The sequence below is a fragment of the Pyrus communis genome, chromosome 10, assembly GCF_963583255.1.
Source record: "Pyrus communis chromosome 10, drPyrComm1.1, whole genome shotgun sequence".
NCBI classification, from domain to species: Eukaryota; Viridiplantae; Streptophyta; class Magnoliopsida; order Rosales; family Rosaceae; genus Pyrus; species Pyrus communis.
The window spans coordinates 5,246,234-5,266,665 of record NC_084812.1 but is presented as its reverse complement, the minus strand read 5'-3'; the positions used below and the strand labels follow the sequence as shown (position 1 = coordinate 5,266,665).

Sequence of the window (20,432 nt, the reverse complement as noted above, 5' to 3'; positions counted from 1 at the left end):
GATCATCTTCGGATCTCTTTCACCTAATCATCTTTATTGAATAATTTGAATTCTTGAAATTTAATCAAATGGTTAAAAACGCGAGTCCACTTTAAAAGTTATAAAAAAACTTTAATCATTTGATCAAATTTCAAATATCTGAATTGTTTGAAGAGGAGGATTAAGTTCTTTCTTGCCCACTCGGACACAGATAAAAGCAAGGAGAACGTCATCCCAACTAAACCACCGTTGATCACATCCATCATCTCCCACAGGCTTCCGCCACGTGTCCTAGAGCAGTGTGTTGTGGGACCCTTGTAGGTTCTGGGAGCTACCAGGCTCAGTCCCTCCGATTTTCTAAACACAACCACAAGTACACAACCAGTTCAACAGCCAATCAGAATCCTCCACATCCCCACCCGCCGGCGAAGACCTCTCCGCCCGCCGCCACAGCAACCATCGCCGCTGTGTATAAATATAGTAACCGTATTTCTCGGGCTTGGGGGTTCGATCAGCTGCTTCGCTGAGCACCGAGGGACCAGAAAATGAACTTTGTAACTCATCGGAGAGAGAACGTTTAAAGCCGCCCACTTTTTTTCTCCCGTTATCAAAACGATGTCGTTTCTTAGACGGAGGAAGGGAAAAGCCGCTTCCGACTCAGAGCCGCCGTCTCCGCCGATTGGCGACGAGAGCGAGAAAGAAAAGGAACCGCAAACGCAGAAGGGGCAGCAGCAAAAGCACACTCACAAGAAAAATGGCGGGGAAAAGCAGCAGAGGTGGTCGTGCGTCGACAGCTGCTGCTGGTTCATTGGGTTCATATGCTCGATCTGGTGGTTCCTGCTCTTCCTCTACAACGCAATGCCCGCCTCGTTTCCGCAGTACGTGACGGAGGCGATAACGGGGCCGATGACGGACCCGCCGGGGGTGAAATTGAGGAAGGAGGGGCTCACAGTGAAGCACCCGGTGGTGTTTGTGCCCGGGATTGTCACGGGCGGGCTCGAATTGTGGGAAGGGCATAGTTGTGCAGATGGATTGTTTAGGAAGCGGCTGTGGGGTGGCACATTTGGTGAAGTGTACAAAAGGTGAGTGCTTTCTGGGATTTTCATGCTAAAACATGATTAATAATTTAATTGGGGATTAATTTGATTTGGATTTTTGGACTTTGAGCTTTTTGTTGATTATTTAGTGATTTGGCGTAGTTAAGAAGGAAGTGTGACATACTAAGAGGGTAATGTGTTCGATACTTGAAAAGTGATTTTGGCTTAATCAATGCTGTTTTTGTTTGTTTTACTTATCACTGTAAAGCGCCAAGCAGTTTAATTAGTGAACCCATGAGGTGGTTTGTTGGTTAGTTTATGAGCTGATTTTGCTGTAATCAATGCAGTTTTCGTTGCGGCGAGGTTGCTTAATTTACCAGTTTTTTACTTAAATCTGTAAAGTGAGTTGAATAGAGGGGTGGTGTCTTGAAAATGTAGTGCTACCTAATTCAACTGTATGCCATGTGTAAAAGTAGATTGATAAACTTTTTGAATTGTAGATGTGAAGAAAATGTTATGAGGGTGCTTGTTAGAGTGTGGATGCGAAACTCTTTCATTTTTTCTTTCTGTTATCCGAAAGAAGTATGGAGTTACTTCATGCTCGAAACACTAATCATTGGGGTGTTTTGGTTTTCCCCATTTGTTTTCTGAAGTCAATCTCCTATTTGTTTTCTGAAGTTTTGGAATATTGGTGGTGGAATTGAATCTTACATCGCGATTCTTGTCAACCATGTTTCCTTTCATCTTTCGCAGACCGTTGTGCTGGGTTGAGCACATGTCTCTGGATAATGAGACTGGACTGGACCCTCCAGGTATAAGGGTCAGGCCTGTTTCTGGCCTTGTGGCAGCTGATTACTTTGCACCAGGTTATTTTGTCTGGGCAGTTTTGATTGCAAATTTGGCTCGCATTGGATATGAAGAGAAAACAATGCATATGGCGTCATATGATTGGAGACTATCGTTTCAAAATACTGAGGTATTGTTTTTTAACCCATTTAGCTTCCTGTGATGGAAATTCCTACAGTTTCTTTGTTCATCGTAGCATGATAGATTTTACCATGAAAAATGACTCATATTGTATTTATCTGCTTGATTGCCTTTGTCAGGTTAGGGACCAAACTTTAAGCAGGATAAAGAGTAACATAGAGCTTATGGTAGCCACAAATGGCGGTAACAAGGTGGTTGTTATTCCTCACTCAATGGGTGTTCTGTACTTTTTGCATTTCATGAAGTGGGTTGAGGCACCGGGACCAATGGGTGGTGGGGGTGGGTCAGATTGGTGTGCGAAGCATATTAAAGCTGTAATGAACATTGGTGGACCCTTTCTAGGGGTTCCAAAAGCCATTGCGGGAATTTTCTCGATGGAAGCCAGAGATATTGCAGTTGCCAGGTTTATCTCATTTACTTTTGCACCATATTCGTCTGCCTAGAAATGTGAATTATGGTTGTGTCCTGCTTTATCTAGTCTGCTAGAAACATGTATGCATTTTTGTACCCTGCTTTGGGCTCTTGATCAACCGTGAATCTTTATTGCAGGGCTTTCGCACCAGGTGTTTTGGATAAGGATGTTTTTGGCCTCCAAACCTTACAACATATGATGCGAATGACCCGTACATGGGATGCAACCATGTCAATGATACCAAAAGGCGGGGACACTATTTGGGGTGGCCTTGATTGGTCACCTGAAGGATACTGCAATTGTAGTGCAAAGAAGGTGAAGAATAACGATACAAACGGTGCAGTTGAAAAGAGAGTAAACTATGGGAGGATTGTATCATTTGGGAAAGAAGTAGCGGAGGCAGATTCCTCCAAGATTGAGATGATCGATTTTAGGGTATTGCTCTGTGCTCAAGTATAATTAACCAAAGGCATTCCATTAGAAGTATATATGTCCCCTTGCCCTTATAATTGTACCATCGTTTAGTAGTTTACCTAGCATCTTGGTTTAGTCTTTTGTTTTTTAATATGGGATTATTCATAGAAATGTGAAGGAGGTTGCCTGGATTGTTCGTCTTCCAAGATGTGTACTGTCTTTATCTTTTCTTAGAATCTCAAGATAAATACTATCATAACTGTTTAATGTGTATCACTTTGACTTGTGCGTGATTGGCAGGACGCTGTGAAGGGTAATTACCTTGCAAATGCTACCCAGTGTGATGTATGGACGGAGTACCATGAAATGGGTGTTGGTGGTGTCAAAGCCGTTGCAGATTACAAGGTCTACACAGCTGGATCAATTTTGGATCTCTTTCATTTTGTTGCCCCCAAGCTGATGGCACGTGGGGATAATCATTTTTCGTATGGGATTGCCGACAATTTGGATGACCCAAAATATGAACACTACAAGTATTGGTCGAATCCCCTAGAAACAAAGTGAGTTTTCATGTTTTTGTGTTGTATTATCAGCTTTCCCCCTAGTGAATCATATATTGAACTTAATCTTGTTTTCCATCTTTTGGCGATCCTTAATTGAGTGTAGCCAGTATTAGTGCTTTAAATTGTATCTGCACGTACCATTCTCCAATGCCTTTTATATGCTCAGAGATGAATCCTTAAGTAGGAAATGCCCCAGTTTTGCCTAGGTAGTAAAAAATTCACTATGGTTGTTTTGGGAAACTGCTTCCCAATGCTTTACCTAAAGTGGGAAGACAGTCACGCTCCAAACACGTCCTGTATGTTCAGTCAAATTTTCCATTTTCAATCAAAAAGCTTTATATACTTAAATTTCCGGCTCTTATTATCATAAAATAAACACTTCATTTGTTCATGTATTGTTTATTTAGTTGTTCTGGGCTTGTGTTCACTGTTTAAGCAAATAATCTGTTAGTGTGGCGCCTAAACCTCTGACTGCTTGTGCAGATTACCAAATGCTCCGGACATGGAGATCTATTCCATGTATGGAGTTGGAATCCCGACAGAGAGAGCATATGTATACAAGTTAACTCCTAGTGCTGAATGCTACATTCCCTTTCAGATAGATACCTCAGCAGAGGGTGGAAGTGAGGACCCTTGTTTAAAAGGTGGAATATATTCCACCGATGGTGATGAAACTGTTCCTGTTCTGAGTGCAGGTTTCATGTGTGCTAAAGGTTGGAGGGGTAAGACCCGATTCAATCCTGCAGGCATCCCTACTTACATAAGGGAATATGATCATGCCCCTCCGGCAAATCTTCTTGAGGGACGAGGCACCCAAAGTGGTGCTCATGTTGACATAATGGGGAACTTTGCTTTGATCGAGGATGTTTTAAGAGTGGCAGCAGGTGCTACGGGAGAGGAATTGGGCGGAGACAAAGTGCACTCTGATATTTTCAAATGGTCTGAAAGAATCAACTTAGATCTCTGATTTACATGGTGAGTTATAAAGCGCTCTCTCTCTCCTTGCGCTCGCACGCACACACAAACAATACGGATACAATCACATGCACCTTTTATTGCTTTAAACTACCTACATAATGGTCAAAGCTATGTTTTCTGAAGGCGGAAAACTGTTCTTTTGTTCAACTTGCCTCTTTCAACCTTTGTTTTCAGGTTATCCGGTGCTTCAAGATGCACCTGATGAATTATCGGCTTCCAATGGTGTCGGTTGTGATTAAAGCACCAGTTCATGTACTTTCGTTGAAGCCTAAGAAGTGAATAGCAAATTGCTGAAACAAACACTTTCAAGATTATATTGTCATGTATCTGTACTCTGCAGTCTTGATAGCTTCAAGGAGCCAAGAAACGGCTTCAAGATTCGGATCGAATCGGATCCCACGACATGACGGGCTCCTACCAATTTAGGTCTAGCTAACTTTACAGTTGATATATAGCTCGTTGGAATTTTGGATGTTCGATTAATTTGTTGGAAATTGCCTATAAATCCATTTAATTGACTAATGTAATGCTTCTCCAGTTCTACTACCTGTAATTATGCAGTATTTCACTGCTCCATAGCCTTTGTTATTTTCGTGAACATATTTACAACATTTTGGAAATCTTCACAAAGATTTTATATGTTTTAGTTTCCCTTAAAGGTAAATCACTATTATTATTACTTTTGACATGATGAAATTTTAAACTACTTAATCATATTAGAATGGGTAATTTACGAAATTGGTCGAAATGATTAGAAATTAAATTTGGGAGTGAATTGCCAATTTAGTCTTTAAATTATCACTTGTTAAAATTAGGTTTTAAAATTATTTTTTATTATAAAGAAATAGAGTATAAAGTTAACTTTAGAAGGTAAATTAAATGTTAGATTTGCAACCTATATGAAATGTTAAAAGCTTAAAGGCGAGAAAATGATAGTATTGTACTTTAAAGTGTGTCAAGTAACTTAAGTTGATGAAAAATTTGATAAAATAACTTTGAATATAATAGTAAGGAGGAAATTAGCAATTTTTAATGAATTTAAGGACTTATTTTACCCAAAAAAAATAATTCAGGCACCTAATTTTCACTGAGGTGATAGTATAGGAACTAAATCAGTAATTCATCCTAAATTTTAATGGTTGAACTCAATAAAATAAAGGACTGAATATTGAAGATATATTTAAAATTGATTGGTATTGAGTTTTGAAAATGGTAATTTTGATTCGTTTATGTTCAAATTTATATGTGAGGAAAAAAGTATGTACACATTACTTTAATCAAGTAGCCTAACTTGAAACTCCAAATCAAAATTTTAATTTCTTACTTTGTCTTTCATTAGCCTTCTTAGCCCAAAAAAAGGTAACGCTAGGAAGACAAATTTCGATATAAATTTTACGAACTAAATGATGTATCACAAATAAAAATGAGCACGTTTATCAACTCTTAAGTAATAAATCAATCATTAACTTCTATGTCCTTTAGTTTTCAAAATTTTATCTCTAAATTTAGTCTTCCTAGCATTATCCAAAAAAAATATTGTCCTTCAAATCTCCTTCCTTCCTCTTTCCTTCTCTTTCACTTTCCTCTTTGTCTTTCTCTCTATAAAGAAGTCAAGACAAGATATTAATGTGACTTAATTGTAGCCATTCAAATAATAAAAAAGAGAAATTTAGGGGGTGTAGTCAAACTCGGATTTGAAAGGATTTTAACTTTAAAATCCTAGTGTGGTCAATTAAAAGATTTTAAAGGATTTTAGAATTCATTCAAATATAGGTGTGGTCAATTAAAAGATTTTAAAATCTATTCAAATCTAAGTGTATTAAAAAAAAAAATTAAGATTTTGGAGGATTTTAATAAGTTGTGGGTTTTGTGAGATTTGAGAGCAAGAAGTATATATAACCAAGACTAAAAAGAATTCAACCTCACCCCTTACGATTTCAAATCCTTTTCCATCTGCCCCTGCTGTTGTCCACCGCGTGCTGACGAACCCAGATCTTGGGTCCTCCTCCTGCACCTCCATCCAGAAGCCCATATTTGAATATTTTGCTCAACCCATTCAATTTGCCGTTGCTGTACCCTCTGCCTTAGAACCACTCTCTTGCACCAATGCTCGACACACCTCCAGTTTGATTTGATTTTGAATTGTGTCCAGAAAAAACAAGAAAAAAAAAAATAGAAAATCCACCAAAATCTACAAACTAAATCCATTAAAATTCTTTAAAATCCATATGAATTTTGTAGGAGTCTTAAATCCTCCTAAATCCTATCAAATCTATCACTTTTAAAAATCTCATTCTACACTCCTCACAAGTGTTTTTTTTCTTTCTAAATATAAAAAATTTGAAGTATAGAATAAGAATTTTAAAGTGACAATAATAATTTCCTCCCTTAAAATCCTTTAAAATCTTAATTTGTTATTCCTTAATTTCCCATCTGAAAGCAGGAAACTAGTTACAAGTTCCAATGCTAATCGAACGCTATTTCTTTTCTTGCAAGTTTTCCAATCAAAAAAGGACATACATTGGATATCAGAAAGTCAGAAAGAAAAAGAATCATTACGTTACCCCTTCTCCAAACCCATCAAGGACTAGTAAAAAGCATCTCTGATATTCTCTCGCTGAATATAAAACCAATGATACTCTCTCTCTCTCTCTCTCTCTCTCTCTCTCAACCAGTGTTAAAGAAAAACACACACTTTTCTCTAATGGCTTCTTCTTCACCAACTCTCCCTTCCGACGTTATACGTTCCCAGATTTTAACCAGAATATCCCCGGAAACCCTAGGCAGTTGCAGACTTGTCTCGAAGGAATGGTACCACGCCACCTATGACTCCTTCAAACTATTTTGTGAGAAAACCAACACAATATATGGCTTCTTCCTTCAGAGCAAGTTCTACCCAAACCGTGTTTGCACCTTCTTACCAGTGGAAGATAACATCGACAACTCCAAAACTATTTCGCTTAGGTTCTTACATTTTCCCTACAGTATTGAAGCCGCCGATCGAGGTTTACTCGTCGGCGTGAGCCATAAAAACCATAAGATTCCTCGCTACTTTGTTTGCGCTCCTACTGCTCAATACTGGAAACAAATACCAAACCCTAAGACAAGGTATTTTACTCGGGGCACTGCTGTTACCGTGTTGAGGTCGAGTTCGAACTCGAACCCAGTTTTGAGCAGCTGGTTTAAGATTATTCGATTATCGAAGCCCGAGACCAACCCCTCATATGAAGACCACTCTATATGCGAAGTCTTTGATTCAAACACTTGGTCTTGGAAGCAGCTGAACGATGTGATTTTACCTCACTTGGTTTTCTTGTACACCAAGTCACCTGTTTCAGCGTGCTGTGCGCTGTACTGGCATCTTACCAACAACCAAATACTGGCTTTCTATCAAGACAAAGAAACCTGGGAAACCTTCGCGCTACCGCACCCTATGTGCAACGATGTGCATTGGAAGTACAGTTTAAACGCTTACCAAGGCCGTCTCGCGTTGGTTCGGAAAGGAGGTGATGAGCTCATGGAATACTGGATAATGGAAGACCACCGAGAAAAAATATGGAGTGAGAGGAAAAGACTAAGCACCCGAGGGACTTCTGTTGTAGCATTCTGCGACAGTGACGTTGCGCTTGTGAAGGAATATGGGAAGATGATATTTTACAATTTTAAAGAGTGCAAAGTATCCAAGCTAGTGGAACTAGAAAGCTGGCATGAGCCGGATTACATTTTCAGTTTTCCGGCGACAAAAAATCCGGGAAATATTGCCGATCATGTCACTCACAACTTAGCTTGGGGCTGGTGTTTCAAGTTCATCCTTTTGTGGTTCTTCATTACTTTGTTTTGGTGACAATCAACGACGGCTATGTGTTTTGCTGTGGTAGCAACAGGGCGGTTAGGGTTTCTTTCTTTCTGTGTGTGTTGTTTTCTGTGTTTTGTTGTGGGCTCAACCTTTGGGTTGAGGTTTTTCCTTTGAGGTCCATCCGTTAGTGTTGTTTGTTTTGTAGATGGGCCTTTGTTTGTAATGTTTGTTGTTTTGGTAAAATTCCTTGATAAAAATAAACAATAAAAAAATAAAAAATAAACAAATGATTTGAGTACCCATTTCAGAGGTGATATTGATGATATTTGGGTTTTATTTCTTATTTTTTCAAGAGACATTTAATTCTACCTCAACCGTAGCTTTTATTCACGTTTTTATGGCAGAAATACAATGATGTGGCCTAACACCTCCATCTGTATAATTCAAACAATTTAGTTTAGCTTAATCACTTGAAAAGTATAGTTAATCTTCAACCAAACTAAAGAGTAATGTTTCACTTACCACATATTCGTATCATTATTTGTACATCTCTCTAATGGAGGTAAAAGTCCACCAACACATGTATATCTTATCTCTATTAGAAAGATGATACAAATATATGGTAAGAGTGATATTTCTGAATAACTAGTTATTAATTTTATTCGATTCAATATGGCATGTCTCGCTGCTAATCAGAATACGACATGTTGCCACCCTATAGGAGACAAATCATAATTTTACAATCTAGTAATTCCCCATGTGGAAGCAGGAAACTAATTTACTAGCTATAGAATTAATCAAACGCTATTTCTTTTCTTGCAAGTTTTCCAATCAAACTAGGAAATACATTGGAAACAGAAAGTTGAAAACCCGTTGATGCTTGTAGGAAAAGAATAATAACCCTACAAGGATTAGCAAAACAAGGAGTAGATTGTAGCTACAGAAATCTAGCTAAGGAAACTCTCTTAAAAATAGAATTTTTGATGAACTATCTGTCATTTCATGTTTTTGGTATAATATTTTATAAAATTGGCAAGATGATTGTGTCAAAAACATAAGATGGCGGATAGTCCATGAGTTACGACTGAATTGTAGTTATGGTTTCTTAACTAAAAATTAAATGATGTTATTCAATGCTTGTAGGAAAAGATATTGAGCGAGGAGTTTATGGAGCTACGGGTGATTCGAGAACATGACAAAAAGATCTGGAGCGAGAAGGAGAAACTTCTATGCATCAAAACGCTTAATAACGATCAAATGGAGATGGAGTATTCTTTTCGTGTTGTTTGCAACAGTGATGTTGCACTTGTGCTCGAAACATCCGACAAGAAAGCGGCCTTTTGTGTAATTTTCAAGAGTTGGCAACGTTCGCACTCTCTGATGATGAGGCGAGGACTTGAGGCGTCCAATCCTGCACAAAATGTCATCGTCATCATATCATACCCAACTTGCTCGCGATGATTTGAGCCGTTTATTGGTGTACAAAACACTACACTCTGATGATTATAGTCGTTTCGACATTTGGACGTGAATGAGAATTAACCGTACCCGTCACGTTTCTGTTTGGGTTTTGTTGTTGGTATTCTCTTTCTATTGTAAAAAAGAAAAGAAAAACTAATGAAAATGACTTGAAAATTTTGAGTTTTAATGATAAAGACAAAATAAAGGGTAAAATGAATAGTACCATTTTTTAATGTAAAAATGTAATTTTTTGTTAAAATTCTCAAAAAAAAAAAAAAAAAAAAAAAAGAAAAAAAAAAAGAAAAAGAAAAAAAAAAGAGCAAGTAAAAAGTCAAGAAAGAAACAACAAATTCTAACACGTTACAACCCGAACGTGAACTTTTTCATCCCATCATCATCTAGAAAACAATTTTCCCCTTCATTTGAAGAAAACGTTTGATGCTTTTAATGTCGTTTTTATAGAATTAGGTGATAGAATGATGTGTCTTAGGTTAAAAAATATTAAACCTCATCCTAATCACGTCTTAGGTTGATGTGTCTTTTCCTTTGGAGTTATCTTAATTGGTCATAGAATACTTTCTTATATTTTGCAAATTTTGAAAGAAATTAATAAAAAAACAAACAATATATAAATAATTAAGAAAATTAATGAAAATAATTTGAAATTTTTGAGTTTTAACGATAAAGAAAAAATAAAAGGTAAAATGAATAGTACTAAGATTGACTTTTTAATGTAAAAATATAATTTTTTGTTAAAATAAACAGTACTGAAAGTTTTTCTTCAGTAGAATCATCACGCAGAGAAGTTCACTCGCCGCACGGTGCACGGGATACATTTTGCAGCCAGATGGAAGCGTAACACAGAAAAATGTGCGTGCATTTGTGGCGGCGCGTGAGAAATGCGAGCGTGGGAAACAAGTGAGGAAAACAGTGAAGGGCGGCTGAGATAAGGAATGTGAATGCAGCCAAGCGTTAAGGGTGCGTTTGGGGCGTGCTAGCGGGGCCACCACTAAAGGAAGACGAAGATAAAGACGAAAGCTTGAAAAATACAAGAAAAATATAGAGGGGGGAGAGAGAGAGAGAGAGAGAGAGAGAGTGAGTAAGAGGGAGAGGGAGAGGGAGGTAGGTGGCAAGTGCTTTCAATTAGGAATTTATGAATTTTGTGTGTGTTGTGTTGTCACAGCAGCAAAGCCCAAGAAGGAAAATATATTGAAGAGAGAGAGTGAGGAGAGAGAAAGATTGAGTCTTTGAGGAGGAAGAAGAAGAGAGAGAGAGAGAGTGGTTTTTATTTAGACAGAGTTGGAGGAAAGGAGACATGTCCAAGTTCTTCCCTACACCTATATTCTTTGCTTATTCATCCCTTACCAGATCCCAAAGGTCTCCCTTCCCATCTCTCTCCTCTCTCTCTCTCTCTCTCTCTCTCTCTCTTTCTCTCCCCTCCCTCTCTCTCCTACTGCTCATTTTCTCTCTTGCCTTTCTAGTTTCTTTTTCCATTTATGGGTTAATTTATTTTATGGTATTTTTATTTATTTATGGGTGTAGAATCCAAGTGGGTTGCTTTCTATTTGCTATTTACTGGTTGCATGTGGATTTTGAGATCTTTTAATTTTGTTTGCAGGTGCTTCTGAAGATGGGAAAGTAGAAAAGTTGTCTCCTTTACCTGTTTCTGGTTTATACCTGTTTTGGGTTTGTTTTTATTTCCATTTTTGTACATTTACTGCATATTTTCTGTTTTTATTTAAATTTTATTTATTTTCATCCTTTATTATTAATCTCAAGTCCTTTTACTAATTTTCCGGATTAATCTCTCATTGATCTGTTTTTGCTGGTCTAATTTGTTGCTTACTGATGCTGCAAGTGCATGTAAATTTCTCTGTAGTATTTACTGACATTTTGGATCTGGTTTTCTAAACCTTGTTTTTTCCTTACATGGTAATTGAGATATTAAATGCAATCTATATAAACTTGGAAAAACCACTTCTTGGTGTTCTTAGCGTGTTCTGAGTATTTGGAGTCTGATTTTTCGTTTAAACGGTAGAAGCAGGAACACCAACTTGCTTGCTGTAAATGCTTCGTTTTCCGATGTACATGTGGTTCGAAATAGGAGAGATGCCGTTTTCTGATGTACATGTGGTTCGAAATAGGAGAGATGCCGTGGATTCTGCCCGGCCAAAATAATATATTAATCATTTGATATGTGTTGAATATGTGGTTAGGATAGAATAATCTGTTGGGTAGTTCCAGTTCGTTGGTGAGTTTTCTTATGTTGTTTTGTTTGCGATATTGGTGTGATTGCTGAGGTGTTATAATGAAGAACGCGATTGTATGCTTACATACATGGCCGTTACGTGTGTGTGTATTTAGTTGTAGTTGATAATCTGTGAGTGTGAGGTTGTGCTTACATCCTCATTAAGGATCTTTCCGATTTTGCATGTGTTTCAGGACACGACGATAGAATTATCTATACCAACAACTCAAAAGTTGGACAAGAACATTTTCAACCAGAGTTCTGTGGCAATGCCCCTTTATACTAATTCCATGTCGTGGAATCCAAGTGAACAAGTTCCACAACTTTTATCCAAAGATGTAAGCTTCAAAGTGAAATTTCCGCCACAAGTTCATCATGGCGCAAAGCATTTAGGACTCCAACTACAAACAGACCACGGATCATCATCCATAACCCAATCAATCGGTCACTCTCAAGATCCAAGCAATTCATCAGATTCTGGTATACATACTCCTGGTTTATGATCTTATTGTACAAGTTACGTTTATAAGAAGAGAATGCTATGTGATAGTTGTCATATAAAACCTTTATCATTTTTTCCGTATGGTACATGCTCTATGTTCATGTGTAGTAGCTGTATATCATTCCGTGTTCCCCTTGTTTTCGTGTACTTAGTTCTTTTGTGTTTCTTGCCCTTGAACCCAGGCGAAGTTCAAACATGTGATAAGGATGCTGAAGGCAACATGAAGCCAGTTCTCTTGCAGAGTAATCAAGATTTCATTTTGAATCCTTCTCAAGTTAGTCACGGAAATTTAGTGGTAGGTTGAGCTGTTATACCCGGAATTTAACCTGTTAGATGGTTCTTAATTTGTGCGTCTCTTTCTTCCAGGGTTGTGTGCCATATCCTTATGTCGACCCTTACTTCAGCGGGTTCTTGACTGCATATGGACCACAGGCGATGGTTAGTTTTTATTGAGCACATTGATTTCATTTTCCGTTGATTTGTAGTTACAATGCTTCCCCCACTCAGTCATATCTGAAAACAATTACATTAAAGTGGACATTGTTAATTTGCCAAAAGGTGTCCGATTATATTCTCTCACCGTATTTTGTCAGAGGAAATGACGCTGGTTTTAAAGCTTAAGATGTGCATCTGATTGGAGACATCCAATTTTATGTTGGTTTGAGTGCCATCGTCCAGATTATACTAATTAGTTTTTCATTATTTGTTGTGATTGTCACTACCTTTTATGAGCTTATAAGTGGAATTTAACTTAATTCAGTCCCATATGGTTGGGATGGCACCTACACGAGTTCTATTGCCTCCCGATCTGGCACAAGATGGACCCATCTACGTCAATGCAAAACAATACCACGGAATCCTCAGAAGGAGACAGTCCCGTGCAAAGTTGGAGGCTCGTAACAAACTTCTCAAAGCTCGAAAGGTATGTACGTCTACCGAGTTATAATTCATTTGGATTCCTTTGCTGCATTTGGTTCTATATGGAAGTACGTGTTCTTAGTTTGGACACCAGAATCTCATGTTACTCATCCTGACCTTGTCAATGGAAGAGAATGAGCGGTTGTGTAACAAATGATACTTCATCCATCCAAACCGTGCCTTAACCCATGTTTTGATGTCACTTTTAAAACAATGCAGCCTTATCTCCATGAGTCTCGCCATCTTCATGCCGTGAATAGGGTAAGGGGCTCTGGTGGACGTTTTCTCAGCACAAAACGGCAGTCAGACCAGAACCCTTCCAGTAACACCCACCATGTTTCGGATTCCATCAGCTCACACCAGAAAGATACAGGGGGCACAGAAAGTAATCACTCGGGAAGCAGTGATTTCCTCCCTAGTGTTGCACTCCACTCAGACATGACTAGTGTTTCCAACACCAATGACAACTTTCAGCAACCAGATCGCAGATTCTCAGGCATCCCTCCCCATATGACTGGAGCAATGCAGTTCCCTGGCGGGTTTATGCGTGCTGGAAATCAGCACTGTGCTTCTGTTGTCCGGTGAGAGGTCAGCGCAAACAAGACCGTCCTGTTCTCACCGGTTAGGCAATTCATCCTTGGCTTTTCTCACTTGACATTCCACCCTTCGTGCTTCTAACAAAATGGTGGCATCTAGAGATGCTGTAATCTCGTAGGTTTCATATGTGTTCCCTATTGTTCTAAGTGTAGGTTGTTAACCTTGATGTTATGAGATTGTGTTTGATTCAAATCGACTAAGCACTGCATCGCGCGTCGCGAATGTCGCGAAAGAACGGTTTGGTTTGATTCGATTCCGATATGTACGACTTTACATTCGTGTGGCAAGTTCCTTGCAGATGATGGATGTTTTATTTATATATTTATTTGGGTTAAAAAAGTTTGGATGATAATTTTTTTCTGGGTTAAAAGTTGATAACTTGATGCTGAAGCATTCTTGGAACAATTCCTTACCTGGAACTCGCACCCATTTCATTACTCTTTACGCGAAGCTGTGATTTGTCTGTAAGAGAATAATTCCAAATTACTCTTTTTGATGTTTAATTCAAGTAATTTTCTTTACACGTACGGAGCCAAGGATTCTCCTCGACAAAATGTCACTAATGTATCATGATGGTATTCGGTATCGAATTATTTTTTCCTAAATAATTTGACAAACTAAGGGTCCATTTGAATCTGGTTTGGTACTAAGGTGATTCTGAAAAAAGTTGGTATAAAAAAAAGCTGGGAGCTGTTTTTGTATTTGGTAAACATTCAGCTTCAGTTTTTTTTCACAGTTTTGGGTGAAAAAAAGCCAAAAACAAGAAGTTGCAAAACCCAGCTTTGAAAAATCGGTTTTTTTTCACATCTGTTTTACATAAAAGTTTACTAAACACTATAATACTATTTTTAAAAAAAAAACACTTTTACAAAAAAGTTACCAAACACTCTACTGCTTTATTTCACAGCCGCTTATTCTCACAGCACAGCAGAATCAACTTTTTTTTCAAAACACAGCAATACCAAACCAGCCCTTGGTATCCTATCCAAAAACTTTGTTCTTATAAATAATTTTCAAATAACATCCCTTAAAATAATTTTCTTTTAAATCTCAAAATTTCAAAAATCAATTTGGTTGAGTTTTTGAAAATAAATATTTTGGTTTGAATTCAAACTACCATGAGTAGGAATTGGAGGAGAGAGGAAATAGTTGGTGAGGAGAGAAAAAGGCAGGGAGAGGGCGAGGAGGTGAAGGTGAGGGAGAGAGCAAAAAATTACGGTGAGAAGGTGAGGAGTGAGAAGAAAGAGAGGGTGATGAGACAAAGGCTGAGGAGAGAGAGAAGATAGGATGTGACGTGGGGAGATAGGAGATAGAGGGTTAGGAGAGAAAGAACTCAAAAAGAAAGGGTTAGGAGAGAGAGCAAAAAAAAAAAAAGATGTTGAGAAGAAAGCAGAAAAAACTCTAAAAACTCTTTTTTAGTATTTTTAAGAAATAATATATGTTTTTAAGTTAGTTTTGAATCCAATTTTTATTAAGAGTCCTACCAAACAAGAATTCAACACCTAAAACTCAAAAAGTGTTTTTCAATTAAAAAAGTTGAACTTAAGAAAGATACCAAATAAGCCCTAAATTACTCTAATTTACTAGTACTTTACTAACTTGGCTCGACCTAGGTCAGTTCTATGGTGCTTCCGATTGAATTTCTCAACCGTTAAATCTTGATTTTTCTGGTTTTGTTCAGTTTAACCGTTAGACCTTGATTTTCTAGTTTTGACAAAAAAAAAAAAAAAAAAGCATAAAAATTTTGAAGTATTTGACCATGGAGAGAGTTTTAAATGTGCCGGAAGCACGGCTCGGTTTATTAAGTATGTTTTTTTTTTTTTTTTTTAACAAAAGATATTTTTTTACACTAAGGGGAGGATATGAGCTTAACCTCACAATGAGCTAGCAATAATATGATTCAAATTCATCTTTGGCGAGAATCGAACCTAAGACTTCTCACTACAAGTGAAGATGAATATTATTAGACCGTAGTACTATATCGCAAGTATGTTCATATAATTAGAAACTTTAAAAGTAAATTCAACTAATTATATTATAACACTTGATGTTTCGGAACGTGTTTTCGACCGACCGACAAAATTTCGAGACTATGAAGTACTACAGAAAATGTCATAGTATAGTTGCAAACCAAGCGACAGGGCCCCACCGTCGCCTTAAAAAAATGGAAGTTTTAAGGAAAAGGTTGCAATATTGTTTACTTTTAACGAAATACCATATTTTTACACTAAAAAATCAAATCTAGTACTATTCATTTTATCTTTATTTTATTCTTATTGTTAAAACTCAAAAAGTTTCCAAACCATTTTATTAGTTTTTCTTAAAAAAATCCAGAATTTTCAACCCGCAAAAATTCAATTCTCACGACAATTCAGTTTTCCACTTTTCACTTTCCAGATGGTTAAAGAAGGAGCTGGAGATTAGAACAACCCGAAAACCCAAACCCGGCAAAAAGCTCCACACACCCAGCAGCCATGGTGTCGTACGTGAGCGCGCTGATGTACGGAGTGGGAGGCCTGGTGGTGGCCGGCATGGCATTGCTCGTCGCCCTCCAGGAGCGCCTCGTCTACGTCCCCGTCTTGCCGGGTCTCACCAAGTCCTACCCGATTACCCCCGCCCGCCTCCGCCTCACTTACGAGGACGTCTGGCTCCAATCCTCCGACGGCGTTCGCCTCCACGCTTGGTTCATCAAGCTCTTCCCCCTCTGCCGAGGTCCGATCCGCTTCTCCATACCCGATTCTTTTTTCACTTTGATGTTTTGTTTTGATTTGGATGAGCTCTGAATTCTGCTGAATTGGATTTGGGTTTTTGGTTTTGCTGAAACAATTAGGGTTTCGTTGGTTATGGGGCTTAGTGAATTACTCAAACCAGCTAGCGAATTGTGTTTGTTTTTGTTAATTTAGCCTACAGCTCACTAGAAATGCATGCGTTCCACACAGTAATCCCTATTAATTTTGTATATAATTCGTCTCAATTTCAAGTAATTAGGTGTTTACTTCAAAAATTAAACTGTTATTTTGAGCTGCTTTCAAAATTTTCGGTATTTCTTAGAACTCAAGGCACAGCTGTGATTGTAAGATTCTGATGTTCTTTGAGGGCTTCTAAAGTTACTTTGCTTGCTTTGCAGGTCCAACCCTATTGTTTTTCCAAGAAAATGCTGGAAGTATCCTTTTCTTTATGAATAGTCGTTGACTTTGTTACAATAATTTGGACATTAACATCGTGTGTTGTTTTTCGTGGTTTTTCATTCGGGTTTACATGTAACTTTCATGAACTTAATGGGGAATTGGGGGTTCTTTTTGCTTTATTGGCCTTGACCACTGGCCTGCAGATATTGCTCATCGTCTTGAAATGGTCCGCATAATGTTACAAAGACTGCAATGCAACGTGTTTATGCTTTCATATCGAGGGTATGTGCGGGTTTTTTCTTGTTGCTTTGTTATCTTGAAACCAGCTTAATTTGAGTGATATGTGATGGTTGGAAAGAAAAGTTGGGCTATTTTATGTATACCAATAGTATTATACTATTATTTCATGCTAGTTTTCATCTATATAAACAACAGTTATGGAGCAAGTGAAGGATATCCTTCTCAGCACGGGATCATAAAAGATGCTCAGGTATGCTATTCACTTACAGTTGTATGATGATTCTACTCTTATTTTCATGTTTCAGCGCTGTTTTATACTTATCTTTCTTTCTTTCTTTCTGTTAGGTTGCATTGGATCACCTATCGCAGAGGACTGACATTGACACATCTAGAATAGTTGTCTTTGGAAGGTCACTTGGGGGTGCAGTTGGAACTGTGGTTGCTAAAAACAACCCTGATAAGGTATCACTCTATTAAATCTGTTGCAACTTAATGTTTTTCACTTCCTTCGAGTATTGGAAATTTTGCCACCATTTAAGGTACTTAAATTTTATATTTTGAGTTGGTAGGCTGCGATAGTTTTTATATGCTTATGCATTGTAGGTTGCTGCACTGATACTGGAAAACACTTTCACATCTGTTTTGGACTTGGCTGGAGTTTTATTTCCTTTCTTGAAGTGGTTCATTGGAGGCAGTGGTTCAAAAGGTCCTAAAGTACTTAATTTTCTCGTACGTTCTCCTTGGAGTACAATTGATGTCATTGGTGAGGTGAGCTTTCTTGGTGGTAGAATTTCTTGTTTCACCCTGCAATTAGACATGAAAAGCTGAAACATATGGTAGACTTTTATTGTCGGTCTTTTTCAATTTTCTACATTTCCAGTTTTCTGATTTTACCGGTCCATGCTTGATCCTACACAGGATATCTGGTTGAAATAACCGTATTTTAAGTCAAGTTTTCAACAAAACCTGCACCAGTATTGCATTTCAGCAAATGTTAGCGACAATAAAACATGATTCTTAAAGATGTAAAAAATTACCCTTTCTAAACAGCAGTCGCCTCAAGATCAACAAAGTGCGAGGAGACACATTTCTTCTGTCATTCCTTTAATGTTCTGTCCCTCACGTGTGACCATCTAAATGCAGGTTAAGCAGCCAATCCTCTTTCTATCCGGCTTGCAAGATGAGATGGTTCCTCCATCCCATTTGCAAATGCTGTATGCCAAAGCAGCTGCCCATAATAAGCAGTGTGTTTTTGTGGAATTTCCCACTGGCATGCATATGGATACTTGGCTTGCTGGTGGTGATGATTATTGGAGAACGGTCCAGGAGTTCCTTCAACAACATGTTCCAGCGAAAAAAGATGATGAATCCTCTCACAGCAATAGCGGTAAGTTTTGGTTAATGGAGTCTTCCAAATTCTTTACACACATACAGGGCACACACAAAAGTTGAATCAAGGAAAAGAACACTCAATAAGATAATAAATTTGTAAGAATTATGAACAGAGTGGGAAAGTTCATATTGGATCATTTTTCACATACTGAACTATGTAATTCAAGGATTAACTTGGAATGGATGTGGGCCTACCGCCTATTGATTTCTGGTTGAGACTACGTAATTGTTTGACTGTTTACCACTGTGGCGGGTTACTTCTCAAACACACTATATTTTGTGGAGCCTGAAGGATGGAAGTTCCTTATACTGTTTTTCGATTACATTATTTACATTCGTCAGTTATCCTAGATGTGGGGGCAAAGTGATTTGGATGGATTTTAGACATCTTTGAGCGTTCTTTTGTGCTTGCCTTCTCCCATGCTTCTCAATTCTTACTTCTCTTCCTCCACTCTCAGATGTGGGGGCAAAGTGATTGGATGGATTTTAGACTTCTTCAAGCAATCTGATTGGCTCTTCACTCAACACAATCTGTACCTTTTTTTTGAAGCTGCAGCAATTGGAAGCTCGCTTTGAGGAGTCGCTCTACAAAGACCTGCTGCACCTGTTCAGGTTTTCCCTGTCGAAGGTTTTTTGTTGGTTTACGAACTTGAGACAGATTCGGAGAAAATGTGAATGCCTTGGGATATACTATATGACTTCTGACATACACGCTCAATGCCTAATCCGTTCTTACTGACCCATTGTATGAAATAAGAAGTCACTAAATGTATATGTCGAGTTGGTGCACCGAACCGTTTGTAACTTTGTATTCTATCTCATTTGTGGTCCGTTGGGACAAATGTTGCTTTGAAAATTGTTAGGTTTATAGAGGTATACCACCAGATCATAGTACTGAGTGGCTTCGGAGTGGTCTATTTGATACCTTTTACTGATTTAATTCGAGTCTCAGGCGAGCAATGTGATTTGAGTCTTTTGTTTTTTCGGTTACGATGCGATTGAGATTATGTGCCTTGTTTTGATCGTACACCAAGCAAAGCTTCTAAAATCGGCTTCATTGCCGGAAAACTGGATTCTTCCCCTGTAGTTGCCGAAACAAATGAAGCAAACCGAATTTGATCCTAACAAATTCTTCCCCTGTATCCGCGTTGATGAAATTTGGCGTCGCCTATCTAAATAAGTTAGGTTTTATTTACCCCTCATCTGAGGTTCTATGTTCGATTACTCCTCCCAATATCGCTGAGCCTTAATACTCTCTATTTTGGTAGGGATATATTTGTCAATTCCAAGTTCTGTTTCATGAACGCAATGAGTCCTCAATGCCAGCCGACGGTCACGGAGGTGTTCCTCCCCTTCTATCCACCGTGTACCAAAACGAGCTCTAGTCCAAGATCTTCCGGTCCAAATCACGACGCGTGGATGGCCCCTCTAATCCCACTGTCCCACAGGTAAACATAGGACCCACTAATCCGTGGTCCAATCACCTTGGCGGATCCAAACGATTGGGAAAATTAAAATGGGGACCACCGTTTTTAATGAACAGCTCCTGCCAATTTCACGTAACCACGTGTCAAAATTCCTTTTTTAAGAAAACAAAATTTTATTTATATTATTTATTGGGTTTTGGTGGTTTTTTAATTTACCAAAACCAATAAATAAACAAATATACGGTTGGGATTTTATGGCTTCTCTTTCTGCGCCGTCCCTCCTCCATAAATAAAATAAAATAAAATAAAATAAATAAATCGGTAATTACGATTCGGCTACTCCAGCCAATTAC

General features: G+C 38.2%; 3 protein-coding genes across 5 annotated transcripts; all 3 read left to right on the top strand.

Annotated features, from left to right (window-relative positions):
* Positions 1-331: 331 nt before the first annotated feature.
* Positions 332-5,009, top strand: LOC137747396 (phospholipid:diacylglycerol acyltransferase 1-like). The gene is made up of 7 exons (XM_068487501.1): positions 332-1,061; positions 1,770-1,992; positions 2,123-2,406; positions 2,553-2,850; positions 3,130-3,389; positions 3,876-4,367; positions 4,545-5,009. The coding sequence occupies exons 1-6, from the start codon at positions 595-597 to the stop codon at positions 4,357-4,359; spliced, it is 2,016 nt and encodes a 671-aa protein (XP_068343602.1). The 5' UTR covers positions 332-594; the 3' UTR covers positions 4,360-4,367; positions 4,545-5,009.
* Positions 5,010-10,751: 5,742 nt separating this feature from the next.
* LOC137748763 (nuclear transcription factor Y subunit A-3-like) lies at positions 10,752-14,234 on the top strand. Its single transcript, XM_068488943.1, has 7 exons — positions 10,752-11,004; positions 11,246-11,313; positions 12,070-12,355; positions 12,560-12,672; positions 12,744-12,815; positions 13,138-13,299; positions 13,515-14,234. The coding sequence occupies exons 3-7, from the start codon at positions 12,145-12,147 to the stop codon at positions 13,878-13,880; spliced, it is 924 nt and encodes a 307-aa protein (XP_068345044.1). The 5' UTR covers positions 10,752-11,004; positions 11,246-11,313; positions 12,070-12,144; the 3' UTR covers positions 13,881-14,234.
* A 1,992-nt stretch (positions 14,235-16,226) lies between these two features.
* LOC137748152 (alpha/beta hydrolase domain-containing protein WAV2-like) lies at positions 16,227-19,631 on the top strand. Of its 3 annotated transcripts, none has more exons than XM_068488249.1 (8): positions 16,227-16,604; positions 17,020-17,055; positions 17,224-17,302; positions 17,456-17,510; positions 17,606-17,722; positions 17,864-18,028; positions 18,404-18,647; positions 19,209-19,631. In XM_068488249.1, exons 1-8 carry the CDS (start codon positions 16,367-16,369, stop codon positions 19,226-19,228), a joined length of 954 nt encoding a protein of 317 aa, XP_068344350.1. In that variant the 5' UTR covers positions 16,227-16,366; the 3' UTR covers positions 19,229-19,631. The 3 variants fall into 3 exon arrangements, with proteins under 3 accessions (XP_068344350.1, XP_068344349.1, XP_068344351.1); XM_068488248.1 differs by having other exon boundaries at positions 19,203-19,631; XM_068488250.1 differs by having other exon boundaries at positions 19,111-19,631.
* The last annotated feature ends 801 nt before the right edge of the window (positions 19,632-20,432 follow it).

Coding starts and splice junctions, on each gene's coding strand:
- LOC137747396 (XM_068487501.1), top strand. CDS start 595: ATGTCGTTTCTTAGACGGAGGAAGGGAAAAGCCGCTTCCGACTCAGAG. Junction 1,062..1,769: donor TTTGGTGAAGTGTACAAAAG/GTGAGTGCTTTC, acceptor CATCTTTCGCAG/ACCGTTGTGCTGGGTTGAGC. Junction 2,851..3,129: donor TTGAGATGATCGATTTTAGG/GTATTGCTCTGT, acceptor CGTGATTGGCAG/GACGCTGTGAAGGGTAATTA.
- LOC137748763 (XM_068488943.1), top strand. CDS start 12,145: ATGCCCCTTTATACTAATTCCATGTCGTGGAATCCAAGTGAACAAGTT. Junction 12,816..13,137: donor CATATGGACCACAGGCGATG/GTTAGTTTTTAT, acceptor AACTTAATTCAG/TCCCATATGGTTGGGATGGC. Junction 13,300..13,514: donor AACTTCTCAAAGCTCGAAAG/GTATGTACGTCT, acceptor AAAACAATGCAG/CCTTATCTCCATGAGTCTCG.
- LOC137748152 (XM_068488248.1), top strand. CDS start 16,367: ATGGTGTCGTACGTGAGCGCGCTGATGTACGGAGTGGGAGGCCTGGTG. Junction 18,029..18,403: donor CAATTGATGTCATTGGTGAG/GTGAGCTTTCTT, acceptor ATCTAAATGCAG/GTTAAGCAGCCAATCCTCTT. Junction 18,648..19,202: donor ATCCTCTCACAGCAATAGCG/GTAAGTTTTGGT, acceptor TTTTTTTTGAAG/CTGCAGCAATTGGAAGCTCG.